This window comes from Mus pahari, unplaced genomic scaffold (genome assembly GCF_900095145.1).
Source record: "Mus pahari unplaced genomic scaffold, PAHARI_EIJ_v1.1 scaffold_7401_1, whole genome shotgun sequence".
Classification (NCBI taxonomy): Eukaryota; Metazoa; Chordata; class Mammalia; order Rodentia; family Muridae; genus Mus; species Mus pahari.
Genome location: NW_018393143.1, coordinates 34,166 through 52,929, shown reverse-complemented (window position 1 = coordinate 52,929; position 18,764 = coordinate 34,166). Strand labels below are relative to the sequence as shown.

General features: G+C 44.0%; 1 protein-coding gene across 1 annotated transcript in view; it reads left to right on the top strand.

Moving 5' to 3' along the window:
- Positions 1-7,530: 7,530 nt before the first annotated feature.
- LOC110315370 (histo-blood group ABO system transferase 1) overlaps positions 7,531-18,764 on the top strand; it is a 34,737-nt gene continuing 23,503 nt past the window's right edge. Inside the window, exon 1 of the mRNA XM_021189447.1 lies at positions 7,531-7,564. Coding sequence (XP_021045106.1) covers positions 7,531-7,564 — 34 coding nt within the window. The remainder of the gene's footprint in view (positions 7,565-18,764) is intronic.

Sequence of the window (18,764 nt, the reverse complement as noted above, 5' to 3'; positions counted from 1 at the left end):
ATATCAGGGTCCCTTCAGCAGAATCTTGCTGGCATATGCATTAGTATCTGGGTTTGGTGTCTGACAATGGGATGGATTCCCGGATGGGGTAGTTTCTGGATAGTCCATCCTTTCATCTTAGCTCTAAATTTTGTCTCTGTACCTGTATCCTTTCACGAGCATTTTGTTCCTTATTCTATGATGGCTTCCTTCCTAACTCCTTCAGAAGCCCAGTGTGTCATAAGTGCCTATGACCATGACTTTTCCATCTATAGTGAATCATACAATGTGGGAAATATCACTGTCCCATGGGTTATAAAGCAAATGTGAATTCAAGGTTCTCAGTGAGGGAAAAATTATGCCATGTTGGAGTCAGGACAAGGAGTGTTAGGGACACGGGGTGCCATCTCCAGTGCTACATAAACTTGGGTAGTGCTGCATGCCTGATATCACAGAATTTGGGAAGTGGAAGCAGATGAGGGTCAAGATTGTCCTAGAGAATGTTCAGAACAGCATGAGATACATGACACCGTGCAGAGAATGAGTGTGATGTACAAATTGATAAGAGAAAGGATCTAAGAGAGAGGAGTAAGAGGAAAAAGAGAAGAGGTAGGAGAGATGAAAGAAAGGCAGGAGAGAAAAGAGTAAGAAGGGAGGAACGGAGAGACAGAGGGAAGAGAAAAGAGCAACAGTTAGGAGAAAGAAAGAAGAGAGAGAATGACCTAAAACAAGCAGCCAGGTGACAAGAGCGTGTGGGAGGTGGCTACCTAGGAAGAAACCTACAGTGAAGAAGGCAGGGGGAACAGATTTGGGGAGCACAACCATGTCCAGCTAGAGCATTATAACACAGCAAGTGCCCACAATTCATGGGGTGTGAGGTGTGGTAAATACTTCCTGTGTCCTTGGGGATTCCTGTCTGAGGACATCTGGTTTTTGTGGACACACCCGGACAAACCATATGTCTGCCAGAATTCTTCTCAGTGAACAGGATATTCAAAACTGTGTACTGTCTCTCCTGATGGTGGGTGCTGCTGTGTGCTGTGTTCTGCGTTCTACACAGAAAGAGAACCATCCTGAGCCTTGCCATGGACCTCAGAGGCGACCTGAGTGGTGAGAATGGAGGTGGCTTTTGGTAGCCCCACTGATTCCTCACGATCTTGTTGAGGCTTTATTGATACTGGGTCAGAGGCTCAGGGGCAGCAAGGCCAGGCCAGTTGCTTTCTGTAGTCCCTACTGTTACTAGATCTGTGTGTTTGTACTGGTGAAGGGTGGGTAAGTTGGACAATGGTTAGGTTCAGAGTGGAAGGTCCTCATCTGACTCGGCAAAACTGAAATGAAAGGGCAGGGAATGAAAATGACCTTTTATCCTTTTACTGAGCCTCTTCTTCTCTACTGGCCTTGGCATTCCTGGACACATGTGCTCATGAACCTGGATTTTCATGAGGTCCTAGGAGTCCAGGGCACATATTCAGAGAAGTGGAGGAAGGAAGCCATGGGGAGGCATCTCCAGGTGTCTGAGTGACCAGTAATCCTCCAGAGCTGGAGAGGTGGGGGTGATAGAAGTGAGCATGGAGCTGGATCTCTGTTTCTCATCTGCTCAAGACAGGTTCATTTTTGTTTGAAAAAAATAGTCTTGATTTTTTCCAGAAGTGTATGCTAACTGTGAGCAAGCACATGAGGGTATAAAGTCCACTTAGTTTTTATTCTTGCTCAAGTGGTGACTGTGTCTCACCCCGCCTGTGAGCCTAGACCTTACAATCTGAGAGCATTGTCTAATTCCTTATCAGAACAAAGTCTAAGGGCATGATAGAATCCAGGGACATGAACACCAGAATTTTAGAAGATGGGGAGGTGTCTTAGTCAGGGTTTCTATTCCTGCACAAACATCATGACCAAGAAGCAAGTTGGGGAGGAAAGGGTTTATTTGGCTTACATTTCCATACTGCTTTTGATCACCAAAGGATACAGGACTGGAACTCAAGCAGGTCAGAAAGCAGGAGCTGATGCAGAGGCCATGGAGGGATGTTCTTTACTGGCTTGCTTCCCCTAGCTTGCTCAGCCTGCTTTCTTATAGAATCCAAGACTACCAGCCCAGAGATGGTCCCACCCACAAGGGGCCTCTCCCCCTTGATCACTAATTGAGGAAATGCCCCACAGCTGGATCTCATGGGGGCATTTCCCCAACTGAAGCTCCTTTCTCTGTGATAACTCCAGCTGTGTCAAGTTGACACAAAGCTAGCCAGTACAGGAGGTTATGAAGTATTGACTCTTAATGGCTCACCACCTTAGACAGGAATAGCTCATTTCTCACTCCCCATCTTTTTGTCCTGTGGCACAATACACAAAACTAAATTACCATTTTAACCATTTTTTCTTTTCTTCAAAACAAAGGAAATAGATTTTTCTTATTTATTTGTATGTGTGATATGTACATATGGGTATGTGTGAAGGGATCAGAGCGCAATTCCATGGAGGTGCTTCTATCCTAACAGAGGGGTTCTGGAGCTCAGACGCAAGTTGTCAAGAATATGAAGGAAGGTTCTTCCTACTGAGCTACCTTACCGGTCAATTTTAGCAATTTTAAATGCAATGCTCAGTGTCTTTAAACACATTCACACAAAGTAGGAATTACCACAATTTATTTGACAAGCTCAATTTGGAGTAGGGAGGAAGCTCAGTGCTTCCACACCAGGGATGGTCAATGAGACCTAACAAGTGCCATGCTCCAATGCAGGTGCTGCTGGTCTCTCATACTTTTATGGCAGGTTCAAGGATGGTTTAATTTTAGGGATGCAGGTTTCGATGACTTTGAGGCTCAGTTAAAAAAAAACTCTGCTTGCAGCCTAAGGGTTGGGCACCAGGGGTGCAGGTGNGATACCCTAGAGTGCACTGAAGTTGCTCGGGAGGCAGGGGAACAAAGATAATGCAAAAGAATGATCTGTAAAGTGGGTTCAGAGGAGTGTGGAGGACTGGATGCCCATGGGAGCCAGTTTGTCTTCCACTGGGTCAGTCATGGTTGGTGGGGAAACTCTAAGAGGAGAGAAGTTTGTAAAGTTTGTAAAGTACATATAGGTCCATTGTTTATTTTGATCACTTGAGAAACTACTAGAACAGCAAATGTATCAAGTCAGAATGACCCAGCATTTGTTGAGCTGTAGTCCAGACACATAAAAAGTATTGGGCACCAGGCAGAAGGGAAAGCAAGGAGCCACAGGAACAACAAAAGAGGGGTGCTGTGGCCTTGTGGGCTCTTACCATTGGGGTAATGATGTGACATCTATCCCGTAAAAGAGGATAATTGTGTTGGTTATGGAAGACAAAAAGCATATAAATAAGTAACTTGTGAGGTATCAAACAACAATAAATTCTTGGTTTCCATTTCCGAATTGATCATTTGCATCCTTTTCTTCTGTGATATGCGAGTAAGTTAATATAAGGGTAATAAAACTTTCAGATTAACATGACAAACTTGTTTATCTTTTGAGGTTACTTTAAACCTGAATGCCTATAGGAAGTACAGGTATACTCAAAATATAAAGGTATATCTAATTAAGTCACAATCACTTATTTTTTAGTTTAATATTTTAAAAAGCTTTCTCACTCATTACACATGCCATGAGACTTGGCAGTGAGGATAAACATTGAGGTTAATCATTTCTGTAGGAAATAAATTTCCACTGGTCTTCTTGTAGAGATGACTTATTATTAACAATAGGTAGAGAAATGATAAACTTTTCTTTTTTTTAATTAAAAGCAGATTTCTTTTTTTTTTAATTCTGCAACTTTGTCTACAACATACATCTTTTTCATTGATTACAGTTGAACAGAATCCAGTAAAATCATTTTACATGCTCTACAGTCAGTTTCAGGAGCAACCTAATCTTACCCCCCTCCCCCAATTATTAAACTAGAGTCCATTTTACACAACTTGTAATAAACTATTGACATGAATGGATATGTAAAACTTTACACCTAGTTAACTAAGCAGTAATTGGTCATCTGATAGCACCTGGGTGAGGCTTGCTATATTTAGAACTAAACTAATACTGGATGAAAACAAATAGGGCTTTGAACACTCCAACACTCACCTGCATATAACAAAATAAACCAACCTGGCTCACAACATACTCTTCTGGCTGAAACAAGCAATTTCTTACATGTATCCAACGAATCCAATAGGGACTTTAAACTGGGGACTTTATCTTCCTTTAAAGAAATAGGGATCTGTAAAGAATTTGCAGGTGCTTGAATGCAATACCTAGAGTGTTCATCACCAACCACAGCAACCATTTATTATGTCAGTCTCAAGGGACTAATGCTTATTATATTATGTACATTGTATTAACCGAGCACAGCTAAACAATAAAACCTGTTTTACTTAATCTGTCCTTACTACCAGACTATCATGATGGTGTTCACAACTCCCATTCCGTTTCCCTCTGCTCCCCAAATCGATTACATTTAGATTCTTTCAGCATCTCTCATAGGTCCGAATGGACTTCAGAATTGATTTTCAAACTGCTGTCTCTGTTATAACCTGTAACCATGTAACCTTGCTTTGTTCTTTGTTTCCTTTTGGACGTTTTCTGTTGCACCATAGTTTAGGCAAATTATTCAGGCATCTCCTTTTGGAAGAAAGAAAATGGGACACAATGTGTCCCATTTCCTATGAGCTAAGGAAGGAAGAAATAACCCCTAAATAAACCTGCTTTATGTAGCTCTGATTATTCGTACTAGGAGCAAGAAAGGTAGCCCCATCTCCATGGAGCCCCAGGGTCATTTTGTACCATCATATCCCGTCCCCACTCATCCTACAGGGTTATCCCTCAAGTGTCTGGGAAGAGTACTGCTTCTGGAAGCTGGGCTCATCAAGCCAACCATGCCCAGCTCTGGGGTACCCAGCCTTGAATGGGGGAGAGAAGGCCTCAGGCCACATGGTATGAATGCTCCCACTTGACTTCCAGAGGTTTCCAAGCCACTGCAGAGTGAGCAACAGGGGTTAGTCCTTTCTGCTGTCCATTTCTTACCTTCCTGGTCCAGTAGTGTCTATTGTTACTCTTGGATTTAAATCCATGAGGAAGTTTTTTCTTTCGATGCCACAGCTAGCTTAGATTTGCTTTCCTCCCACCCTGGCTCCTGGTCCTAGATGTCTTTCCCACAGGAAGTCATTACAGAGATAACCCCTGAAAGCTGTACTACCTCCACAGACTTAGTAACCCCACTAAGACTGTGCACTGGTTACTTAGTATAAAAATAGTTCTGAGGCCTTTGAAGATTGATGGCTTTTTGGTTGTGTGTTATGCATAGCTCAAAACACATGTAAACCAGCACCTTGCACGCATGCTTTTTATGTTTTTTTTTTTTTTTGCCTTTTATCCTCTTGGTATCTGTGGACAGAGGTGGTTTATCAAGGTCACAGATACTGCTGGAGGGGTATGGGACCTTTGGGAGCTGAGTTGTTTCAACTCTGCTCTGTCTGCCAACTGGTAGACATGTGTAAAAAAGTCTTCCTACCTAAGGGCATACTTGAGTTCTCTGAATAAGTGACACACAGGTGAGGTCTGTCCGAGTTCATACAAGTGTGAACAAACATAAAATGAACCACAACAGTAAAACACTTGAGTAGATTGCAATGTGCTTTTTTCCCTTGGTTCCCCCCCCCCCCAAATGAAAGGCCTCATACATCAAAGAAAGGTCACACTTTTACTGGCAGTTTAAACGAGAGAGCTGCTTTTGGCTATGGTCACCTTTTGCTTCCTCCCCATCCCCAAAGGAAGGAAGCTTTGGGGGCATAGGCTGAGGCCCCTGCATAGGGCAGTCCTAATGGTACCCTGCTCCTTCCATGTCCAGACAGATAAAGTCCCGAGTCTGCCAGGCCAGCCAGGCCTCCTTCATTTTCGCTGTCCCGGTGGGTTTGTTCCCAGGCTCAGGGGGACCTGGAGTGCTCCAGGAGAAGGGTCGCAACAGGACGTGGTCTACAGATGGTTGACTTTGACTTGTGCTGCGTAGGAGCAGTTTAGAATTGAAGTTTCACTGCAGAAAAAGTGTGTCCCTCTCGGCCCCTCCTATCTGTCCACTGTTGAATGTGTCTAATCTTTGGCGGCATAGAACCGCCCGTGATCCTCCGAGGCGGCTCTGAAGCACCAGTCTTCTCCCTCACACTTCCCCTGAGGAGCTCTTGCTGGCTGCGGCTCCGAAGCGCTTCCCCTGAGGAGCTCTTGCTGGCTGTTGCACAACGGAATATTTATTTCAGGTGGAAACTGGTAGCCCCTCGAGGCGCTCTCCTCTAGAAGCACTCGGCCGGCCTAGGGTGGCAGCCAGAAACAGTTTCACAGTCTCCGCAGGCAGGGCTAGCATTTTTTCTGTTCTCTTCCACAGGAATTGCATGTGTTGGCTTTGCTGACAGTTTGTGGCCTGGGGTATGATGGCAGAGGGAAGCCACCAAGGTGCCATTGAGGATTGCTGCCTGACTCTCTGGGTGAGAGAGCCAGGGGACACACGGTGGGTTTGGAACCTTCCAGAAAGTCTCCTCAGTCAGGGTTTTGAGGGTGAAGAGGGCATGGAGACAGGAGAAGAAAAGTGCTGAGGGTCAAAGCTGGTGCAGGTGACAGTGCATCTGGGTAAGGCATTTGAGAGGCAGTGAGGTGACTTGGAATGGTGTGGTGGTAGTCACATCTGGCCTGGCCAGCTCACACGAGGGTCCTGGGCTTGGCTTTTTCCTGCCCGTACCATTGGACATTAGCTAGCTCTGGATAGAGGGAGGAATCCAGGAAGCAGCTGTCACTGTAGCTCCCAGTCTGCCAGGTCAGGATGTGGTGGGGGCTGCTTGGTGGGGTGGCTCCAATTTCACTGGACTGTGTTGAGCTTCTCTGGCTTTGAGGTAAGGCAGCTGACGTGGCCTTGCACATCTGGGGCATCCTGGTGACCCTGCTGTGCGCCACGAAGGTGCTCTAGGAAGAGGTGCTGTACTGAGAGCTGCTGTCCGAGGAGGTGGAGCTGGTGTGCGACAGGCGGCTGTGCTCCTTGTGCGAGGCTGTGGAGCGCTGGTACCACTGGCGCAGCTCATCCGACACAGCAGCACGGTTGGAGCCTTTGTCGTGGGCACCGTCACGCCCCAAAGAAGGAGTCCGCAGGATCTGAGAGCACGATGGCATAAGGCGGCCTGCATCCCCCTAATCACCACCCCTGCGCCAGCTCTCTTTGAACAGGCCACCAGCGTGTAAGAGTTGGAGGTCTTTATCACAGAAGGTTAAAGGAATATTTAAAAACAGCTGTTCAAATCTCTTATGATAAGAGACTAATCTGTAGGAATGGCTGTGGATGAGGAAGACCTGGTTGCAAAGGCCCCATAGGCTGCATGCAGGACTTGCAGCAACTGCCATTTTACTGATCCTCTTGTTATGGTTAAAATAAGAGCATCCCAAGAACTGTTGGAACATCCTCTGTAACCTACATCCAATTTTTGCAATAGCAATACAAAAAGATGTTACCTTTTCTTCTTTTGTTGGTCACTGTTCAACACAAATTGGGGGATCAGTCAATTATCGGAGGATGGTGACTGAGGATACTATTTTTGTGGCCAAAAGTAGAAGCAATTAATAATAATAATAATAATAATAATAACAATAATAATAATGTCAGTACCAGTACTGGTAAGACCAGACAAGGTTTCATCACTTAAGTAAAGTGTTAAAGAGGGTTGATCTCTGGCAATGTGCTATGACCACGAAATACAAGAATTTTCTGTACTTAGAATCCTCATTCTAAACTTCTTTGGCTCACAACAATGTAAGATACTAGCAGTTGTTGAGGAATCGGATGGTATCAATAGATACCATCCCATTTGAAGACATTAGTACCTTAATTTCCCCAGTACAATCATCAATTATCATTCTCTTTAAATCTATACTACCTTGCCCAAAAATTAATCCCAATGTGCCTGGGGAATAGGCCCCCCCCCCCAATTCCTGTATGCACTCTTTTTATGCCCAGTGCACTTGTAAGAATTTTATTCCCAGTTGGTGGCAAGTTTCATCCTGAACTCCCTGAGGTTGCTGCTGGGAGCGGTGAAATATTTCATTGCTCACTTTGTATGCTTCCTGAATTGTTTATAATTGCAGCTATTTTTATTGCCAAAAGCATAGATCCAAAGAGGTGTCAATCTTTATCAAACATGTTCTCCACTGATTAGTCAAGAAGTGCAGAATTTGGCCTGTCAAAATTACCATGAGCATATCAGAGAGCCGCTGAGGTATCTCTGCAGTCCTTCCATTGGTATCTTGGATTTCCATATCAAAAGCACACTGTTCTAGCTGATCTCTGTGTTTGCTCATAAAGTACACAACCTGGTTTTGTTGGTTTAGTTAACACCCGTCTTTTTACTACTTTTGTAAGGCAACCAAGAAAGTCAATAAAAGATCCTGAAAAGCACAGTATTGTTTTGTGGAAGGTCTGAGTAGGTTTCTTGCAGGTTTTGACATACTTACAGTGCTGTCACAGAAATGTAATTTTTTCTCATATCAGGTTGTTGACAACAAGTGGAGTAGTGGCTGTGGTAGCCATGAGATACACCCTTAACTGCAAGAAACTAAGGAATGCAAATAGGCATCAAGTCTCGTCTCTGGAACCTTCTCTATCTGGGGCACTTTCCAAAGGAGTTGTCCACTCAGTAAATACTTCCTGGAAATGCCATACCCAGATATGTGTCTTACTTGATTCTAGATCTTGCCAAGGTGTCAATTAAGTTTAACTACCACAGTAGGGTTGACTGTTTTTAAATGGTTGGGTTTTGTGAGTTCATTATGTACTTTGGATGAAAATCCTTCATCAGGTAATGTCTTTTGCATTTAGTTCATGGTTTGTCTTTTATGTGTCCCTTTGTTAGAGCAGAAATTATAATTTTAAGGAAAGTTAATGTTTAATCTTTTCTTTCATGTATTTGCTGTTGGTGTTGCATTTTAAAAGTTATCATAAAAATTCTCATGGTCTCCATTTCCTCCTGAGCAATCCTCTAGTAACTGATTTGCTTGTAAGTGTGTGAGCTGCAGTGAGCTAACTTCTATGAAAGCTGGGCAGTATCTTGTTTGTTTGTTTTGCATGTGGATGTTAAATGGATCTGATACTATCATTTCTCCACTGTAATGGTCTCATTTCTTTGCTAAAGGAGTGGACTGATGATATCTGTGGGTCTATTTCTGGGCTCCCTATTTGGCTCCACTGACTATTTTTCTAGTCTTTCAAATACCATGCTGCCTCAAGTAGTATGAATCCTTGTGCATTGTCTGTTATCATTGTGCTGTCTATCATGGAGGATTTTGGTTACCTACAGAAAATTTAAAATCATTTTTTTTGTGCAGACTGAGTGACTTATCTTGAGTTAATCATGGACTCAGTAGGTAGCTAAGGATGATCTTGAAATCTTGATTCTCCTGCCTCTACCCACAAGGTGCTGAGATCAGACTCTGACTTCGAGCATGCTAGGAAAGCTACTCTACCAACCAAGACAAATTCCCAGCTTTAAATTAGCCTTTTTGTATTCATAAAAGAATTTTATAGGACCTTGATGGTGGTCTACTGATTGTATATCAAATGCTGGGATGAGCAGGCATCTTCACAGCTTTGAGTCTTCCTGTTTATAAAGTATGATATCTCTCTCTCTCTCTCTCTCTCTCTCTCTCTCTCTCTCTCTCTCTCTCTCTCTCTCTCTTCTAATAGGTCAAGGGATGGGAGAAGGGAGACTGAAGCCTTGAGATTTCTTTGGTTGGTTTCCAGTTCCCTGGAAAGCAGGCCAGCTTTCAACCAGTTAGTAGCAGCTTGAGGAGTAGCTGGGAGAGAAGTGACAGTTGATAGATATACTATGGCTGTAAGCCTTCAGGTTTCTGACCCACAGTGCACTTGCATGTACTGCAAATCCAAAGCCATGAATCCTATGCTAAACAGGAGTTGGAGGATGAATGCAGCTTCCTGACAGAGATCAGATGAATGGGAAATAAGAAACAAGAAATCAAACATTAGTCAATGTATGGGGGCACCATATTCTGTCCTGATCAACTCTGTTGCTTCCAGGTGATTCTGTGTTCTCACTAGCTAAGAGAGGAAAAGACCACCAGGAAACAGAGGTGTGAAGAATCTCTAACAGACCTAGAAGCACCAACTGGAATGGGGCACATACTTGACTGGGTTCCTTGGTCACCCATCTCTCCTCTCCTCAGGATTTGGTGTCACCATCTGTTCAGAGGCACCATAGAACAAAGCTGAGGTCTCCAATTGTGGGGCACCTCAGAGCTGTGCAGGTGCATCCTGAGAATTGGAGTTGTAGGGTGTAGTTGGCTGTGAGTGTTAAGTGTTACTCTAGGGTCTGAGGGTACTTGGGCAGCAACTGCTTAGAAGGGATGGTATTGATAGGTGCGTCATGAGGTTGCTCCTGGACTGAGACTGGAAGGTGCAGAGCTTTATGGCACCAGCCAAGGTGTCCTGGCTATTGAACTAGGGTTCTTACTGTGGAACCTGAGTCTTAGGTTATATGGGCATTGGAAGTTCTGGCTCCCAGAGCATTTCATTCCCAGCAAGAATCCACTCCAACTGTTGTCATGGGAGTTGGTGTCTGCTCCTGGAGATATCATTCCCAATTCAGGCACAGCGCTGCAGATCATAACCTGGCTACAGAAAAATGGACCAACACCAAAGTCTGTGAAATCCACTAAAGGAAGGTGGGTTGGAGACAAATGATGTTTTGTTGGACTATATTTCTCTCTGCTCTTTCATGGGATATACATCTAGATCTCCCTTTAAGAGCAAATGTAAATCTGCCGTAAATATGTCACAGCTCTCAACCACTTCTGTGGAGGTAGGCTTTCTTCTACTTCCTAATTGGAACTGTTGGCTTTTATGTGCTGGTGGGTTATATCATTGTTTGCCTATTTGGTAGATGCATCAGTCACTGACATGCTGTATCTTGAGATTCAGGTTACCCTAGTACATGCTTATGATGATCCACTTGGGAGAAAATATGTGCAAGTACTGACACAGGACCTACTATTGTTCATTTTAAGGGAATTACAGGAAATTCTCCTCTTCACACCCTGCATAGGAGGAACCATTCTAGACCCCACTGGTACAGTAATGTCTGACATTAACTAAAAAAAATCCCAGATGCCAAATAAAACAGGATCTATCTATATTAGAAAAAATCTATTGCCAAGCTAGAACAGGTGGCTTTGTTAGCTGAGGTGGATTTACGGCTTGGGAGAGTGCTGGACCTGCCCTAAAAACCCCAAGGAGGTTACTTTATGTTTTTAGGGAAAAGTTGTTTCAATGCAAACATTTTAGAAATCATTAGATATAACTTGGTTGTGGTCCAGAAAAAAAAACCCTCCCATTCAGAAAGGGAAAAGGCCCGATAGGGGGAAAAAAGTTCCTGTTCTCATTCTCAGATACTACCTGTCTAGTAATTCTGCTGTCAGACATTGTAGGGCCCATCTCTTGTGCCTGATAATTGGCTCCTGCACCATCAATGCCTTAACTAGACACAGAAACTCCCTCTGAGGAGCTATTGCACTGGTGGTCACTAAGTTCTAATATGAACAGGTACCCAGCACAGGGTCAAGGAGTAGACTCAAGGCACTACTCAAGGAAGGAATGTAAAGACTAATGTTTAAAAGGCTAAAATTTCTATGCACAAGAGATCTTTAAAGCAAAATTTGATTCCAAATGTTATGATCTCTTGAGGATTGAATCTTGTAATTGCTTAGTGTTGTACATTTTTAGCAAAACTGTGGTTCATACAGGGTAGTAGATTTTAAAGTCAACTTCTGTTTTCTTCTCCTGTAATCAAAATATCGTTTTGCAGGACATGACATTCTGCTTGCATAAGAAGAGAATGCAAATTTGTGTTCTTTGCCTTTATAAACACCATACTTAGGAGGCTGTAGGCTATGTCCATGAACCCAGAGACCCATATAGAGAGCTGGCACCAGTACATAAATAAAAGCCTTTTCTTTGCTAAACGTTATTAAAGATCAGACTTCTGAGTGTTTGAATGACCTCAGATCATAGCAGTAGGACTAGAAGTTTTCTATCTAATGGAGTACTCTCACTCTTGCTAAAGATTTGATCTTTAAACCCTGTTCCTCATTTTTGTGGCAACCCCAAATATAAAATTATTTTGTTGCTACTTTACAAATAATTTGCTACCAATATGAACTATAGTGTAAATATTTTAGAGAGAGGGTTGCTAAAGGAATCTCAACAAACAGGTCAAAACCCACTGATGAGTGAATTACAAGGTGTGGAAGTGTCACTAACCTGTGTGTTGTTTAATGGATGTGTATTCAAGGTTCTCAGTGTGGGGAAATGGTGCCATGATGGAGTCAGGAGAGGAGGACTGGTCTCATGGGTTCCAACTTCAGTTCTGGATAAACTTGGATGGTTCTGCATTCCTGAGATTGCAGCCTTTGGGAAGTAGCAGCAGACAAGGACCAGGACTGTACTAGAGAGCATGTTCATGCCAGCCTGGGAAACATGACACCATAAGGAATGACAGAGATGAAGAAACGGGGTGAGAGAGAATGGAGAGAGATGAGAGGGAGAGGAAGGAGAGATGGGAGATGGGAGGAAGAGAAAGGGAGAAAGATGAGGAAAGAGGGAGAGAGAAAGGAGAAGAGAGAGAAAATCCCTAAAACAATACAGTCAAGTGAGAAGAGCTTCGGAGGGTTGATAGCTTAGGAAGGAACCTGATTTGGCGACCACAGCAAAGACAGGTTAGAACATAACAGCATGGGGAACATCCACAGTCCATGTGATATGAGTTATGCCTGTGCCCTTGGGGATACCAAATTCCTGAAGACACACCTGGGCAAATCAGAAGTCTGCCAGAGTTCTTCCCCGCCCACAGGTGTTCAGAGCTGAGTATTGTCTCTCCTGTGGGTGAGTCCTGCAGTGTGCCTGAGGTCTTGGCTGTGCTGACCAACTTGCTGTGCAGAAGGGGGACCATCCTGGGCCTTGCCATGGATCTCAGAGGTGAACTGCGGGATGATGAGGGGTTGGCTCTGGGTACCCTCCATTTACTGCTTACCATATGCTTCTGGGTTCATTGTTGCTGGGATGGGCCAGTGACTCAGTCTCCAGGACCTGGCTATCTGGGCCAGCAGGAACCTTGAGGGTCTTTGGATCTGTGTGTTTGTGCATGTATACTGTTGAGAGGTGGGTAAGTGGGGCAGTTTATGCCATGTTCACAGTGCAGCCACTGAAATGGTTCTCAGACGAGGGTGTTGACAAGAAGCAGTGGTGGCAGTGGTTCCCCTGTGAGGCACTTTTACCTCAAGAATCTAAGTGAGAGAAGCATATTGCAAGGCTCTTCTCTGGACCCTGTATATCTGGGCCACTTCAGGAAGCTGTTGTCTACCCATTTAATACATCTTGGAGATGCCTTCCCAGAGATGTGTCTTATTTGATGCTAGGTCTTAGCATGTTGACAGTTAAGTTTAACCTCCACATTCAGGACAACAGGTTTTATGTGGCTGGAATTTATGAATTCTTTATGTACTTTGGATGATAGTCCTTTATTATATAATGTCTTTTGCAATCAGTCCATTTCCTGTTTTTTTTTCCTTTGCATTTGTTATATCACAAAACTATTAATTTTATGGAAGGCTAGCTTTAGTCATGTCTTTCATGTGTTTGTTCTTGACATCATATCTAAAAGGTCACAGTTTCCATTTCCTCCTAAGCAACCCTATTGTAAGTGGTTTGCATTTAACAATGTGACTTAAGCAGCACAGAACTAACATTCATGAAGGCAGAATATATTGCCCTTTTTGTTTTGCATGTAAATGTTCAAGGGATCCAGTACTGTCATTTATCCATTTTATTGGCCTCAAATCTTTGCTGAAGCTTAGTGGACTGACTAATTTATGTCTATTTCTGGGCTCTCTTTTTCTGCCCCACTGACTTGTTTGTGTAGCCTTTCAAATACCATACCTCCTCAGGTAGTGTGAGTCCCCAGGCTTTGTGTTGGCTGTCCAGGGGACTTTGCTTTCCCCACATAAAATTTAAAATCAGTCTTTTGTTCAGATGCAGTGTCTTATCTCAGGCTGATGTAGAATGTACTAGGTAGTGAAGAAGGAGCTTGAAGTCTTGACTTTATTCCTTCTACCTGCAAAGTGCCTGGATCAACTCTGGCTGTGGGTATGTTATGAAAACCAGAACAGAAACAAATGTCCACTTATAATATAAATGTTATAAATGGACTTATATAAATGTCCAATATTATACTGACTAGTTTTGTGTCAACTTGACACAGCTGAAGTTATCACAGAGAAAGGAGCTTTAGTTGGGGAAGTGCCTCCATGAGATCCATCTGTGGGGCATTTTCTTAATTAGTGATCAAGGGGGAGAGGCCCTTTGTGGGCGGGGCCATCTCTGGGCTGGTAGTCTTGGATTCTATAAGAGAGCAGGCTGAGCAAGCCAGGGGAAGCAAGCCAGTAAAGAACATCCCTCCATGGCTTCTGCATCAGCTCCTGCTCCCTGAACTGCTTGAGTTCCAGTCCTGACTTCTTTCAGTGATGAACAGCAATGTGGAAATGACAGCCGAATAAATCCTTTCCTCCCCAACTGCTTCTTGGTCATGATGTTTGTGCAGGAATAGAAACCCTGACTAAGACAAATATATTTTTGATATTTACAAAAACAACTTGCTAGGATTTTTTTTATAGAGCTCTATTGACTCTATATTGTAGGTAGGGATGGTTAGGTATCTTTACAGCTTTTTGAGTCTTTCTGCATAGAAACTGTGGTGTCTTCCTCCTAATGGGCCAAGTGATGGGAGGAGGGAGAATGGAACCTTGAAATTTGCTTGGCTGTTTTCCAGTTCCATGGAGAGGAGACTGCCTAGTTTTCAACCAGGTACTGAAAGCCTATGAAGTTTTTAAGGTCGATTGTGAGATATGCTATGGGCTTTGGGCTCCATGTTTCCGCCCCACAGTATATTTCTATGCAATGCAATACTGTTGCCCTGAAGCCCAAGCCTAATAGAAGTAGGAGAATCAATGTTTACAGAAATTACATGACAAAGGAGTAAGAAGTATGAATTAAAGTATTAATCAAGTTGTGAAGACACCAAACTCCATTCTGATTGACTCTGTCACTTCTGGGTGACTCTGTGTTCTCATCTACTACAAGTGAATTAGAAGAATACTGCCAAAAAGCCAGAAGTTTGAAGAGGTCTGGAACAGGCTTGGAAGCACTAGCCAGAATAGGACACCTGCTGGCACCATGATCCTTGTGCACTCACTTTCCTACCCACAAGGTATGGTGTCCCTGCAAGCCTACAGACCCTATCAGCCAGAGGACAAATCCTAGGTCTTGGGACAGGACGATGGGGGTGGGGATGGAGAGGGCAGAATTCAGTCACACAACTGGAGTTGTAGTGTGTAACCAACTGCTTGGACCTTACAGGGAGCTGAGTCTCTAGGTAGAAATTGCTCAGGATGCTGTGGGGTGAGACTAATGAGGGAGAGGCAGGTGCATGTCCTGAGTGTGTGTGTGCCCCAAGATAATGGTCTGAATTCCACAGGCAGAGAAGAGAATGGATTCTCAGTACCAGCTTGGGGCTCTGGAGCAGCCACCCTGGGTTCCCTCTTGGAACTTGGTAATTAGGAAACTTTCGGCATCAGAGGATCTGTGTTTCTTGATGTATCCCTCCCTGTCTGCAACCATGGGGGACATTGGGCTTGGATGGTGAGGTGGAGGAGTGTGGCTCAACTTGGAGCAGGTGCAGCAGAGTGGTGATGGAGATGCCATTGCGTGAGTGTCCTCATCTGGGCAGCCATTTACAACGCCATCTGCTTCCCTTAAGGTTCTAGGCACCAGGCACATCTGATCATCTTCAAGCTTCCTCCCTTTTTAATTCCCACCTGTGTGAGAGTGCAGTCACAGGAAGCCTTCTGAAAAAGCTGGTGTCTTCAGCTCAATGGGAGCTATACCCAGAGTAAGCACAAAGGGAGAGGGACACAGGAGGACCCTTCAGGTGGGGTGAGGACTTATCCCTGCTTGTGGTGCATCAGGCCTTTCTTTGAACTTTTTATCTCCTTGAGCACTGGACTTAGCTCCATTACATCTTCAGGTTTTCCTTTTCTCCTCACATAGGGTATTTTGTATTTCTCTTTGTCCAGTTTGTGCCTTTTCATGGTTTTTCAGCATAGGGTTACCACTAATAACCAAGTGACACAGTCAATACTAGGCTGTTTTTTTTTAAATTTCCTATTTCACACCATTAATACAAAACCCTCAGAAAGCTGCCACAGTTTTTAAAAAGTATCTCAAGAACAGTCTTCAGACTTGGAATATCCAAGACACATTATGGAAAACAGAAGAAAATCAAGAAGGATGACCATTTGTGGATACTTCATTCCTCCTTAGAATAAGGAACATAACTCTCATGAAAGGTTATAGGTACAGAGACAAAATTTAGAGCTAAGATGAAAGGATGGACTATCCAGAGAGTACCCCATTCGGGAGTCCATCCCATCATCAGCCATCAAACCTAGATACTAATGCTCATGCCAGCAAGATACTGCTGAAGGGACCCTGATATTGCGGCCTCTTGTGAGGCTATGCCAGTGCCTGGCAAACACCGAAGTGGATGCTCACAGCCAGCTATTGGATNNANCACAGGGTCCCCAATGGAGGAGCTAGAGAAAGTTCCCAAGGAGTTGAAGGGGGCTGCAACCCTGTAGGTGGAACAACAATATGAACTAACCAGTACCCCCTGAGTTTGTGTCTCTAGCTGCATATGTAGCAGAAGATGGCCTAATCGGCCATCAGTGGGAATAGAGGCTCCTTGATCTTCCAAACTCTATATGACCTAGCACAAGGCAAGGCCTGGGCCAAGTAGTGGGAGTGGGTGGGTAGGGGAACAGAGGTGGGGGGAGGGGTATGGGAAACTTTCAGGATAGCATTTGAAATGTAAATAAAGAAAATAAAAAAAAAAAAGAACCGTCTTCAGGCCACCCAGAAATATTCTTTCCTTTTGAAATGGGGCTGGGCCTTCATAGTTTATATCACTCTCAGCACAGCTGTCTTCCATGTTCCTACTAGGAACACTCTTAAAGAGTTCAATCACGTTTCTAGTCCAAAGTCGCAGAGTTCACATTGAGCCAACAAGCAGCATGGTCAGGCTTGTCACAGCAATACCGTTTCCTGGTGTCAACGTCTGTCTTAGTCACTGTTCTATTGCTGAGAAAACACACCTTGACCACAGCAGCTCTTACAAAATGAAGCATTTCACTGGGGCTTGCATACAGTTTCAGAGTCTTATAGTTCATTATCATCATGGTGCACACATGGCACCTGAGCAGTATCTGAGAGCTACATCCTTATCCCCAGGCAGCAAGCAGAGGGTGAGAAAGAGAATGGGGCTGGCATAGGATTTTGTACCCTTAAATCCCTTACCCAGTGACAAGCTTCCTCCAACAAGGCCATACCTACTCTAACAAGGCCTCACTTCCTAATCTTTTTTAAAGTACTTACCCTCCCTGGTGAGTAGCATTCAAATATATGAGTCCCTTTGTGTCATTCATATCTAAAGTACCACAGTCCATTTTCATAGATATGATTTTAATATGCACTATGTCCCTCTGCTCTCAACTGACACCCATATCCTTATAGGGTGATATCCTTTCTTATTTTGAGGAATCAGGCTTTTATCGTTCTTTGCTGGGTGGGTGGTGCTAGAGAGATGATGGGACCTCTTATGGCAAAGCACAGGCTGAAAAAACCCAACTTACACAATGTGGACTCAGAACAGGACACACATGATTCCAACCATCACAGTGTTAGTGCTCAGTTAGCCTTGCTGTGTTTAGGCTCACTGATCTCTCAGTAAGTCCTTGGGATGAGAAGGGGTGAGGTGCTCACTTGTTAGCATGAGGAAAATGTTCAGAGAGGTGTTAAGAATGAGGGAGGAGGGATGGGAGAGAGGGGCTTCAGGGGAGTAACTAGGAAAGGGGATAATATTTGAAATATAAATAAAGAAAATATCTAATAAAAAAGAAAAGAAAGTGTGAATGGAGTCGTGAAGATAGAACTGCAAGCCTTGCTCCTGGCACTGGGGTTGCTTTCTAGGCTCTTCTCTGTCCTTTCTTTATCCCTCTACCCTGTCCTCCATTTGTCACCTTTCCTACTCAGTGTATGTTATTATATAGTAAAGCATACAGAGTACACAATTTGATAATCTTTGATGTCTGTGACCCAGTCTTCAGTCGGCGTAAGGAGCAAACCAGTTTCTTAGTTTCTATGGCCTCAGGTCAAACACTAGTCATTTTAGTTGTTCTGGGATGCTCAGAGGACCTGGAACTCTGCAGTGGATGTCCATTCCCTTCAGACACCAGTTCAGGATCTGGCCCATGTCTGGAGAAGACCTCTTGACATTTGACATCAATATAAATGTCTTAAAGATTAATGAGTTCAGGTTATTTGAGGCACTTGAAAAATTAGCACCTGTCCTTAGGCTACTCCTATTGTTCAGTCTCTGTTCATTCCCAGTGAAATTTGCTGAACACTGATTGGTATGAGCAAGGCAGTGACCAGGAAGTATGCCTGCCACAGTGAGCAGGAACAGGACATAGGCTTGGAGACAAGAGTTTCCCTGTAAGTGAGAGACCTGGTGTGTGGGGACCTAGGAAGTTAGTGTGCCATGAGAAGAGCCACTGCAGGGGAGAAGCTGGTGCAGTGAGCTGGGAGGTAGAGAGCACTCCCTCCCGAGGATGTAAGCCCGGGGTTTACACACA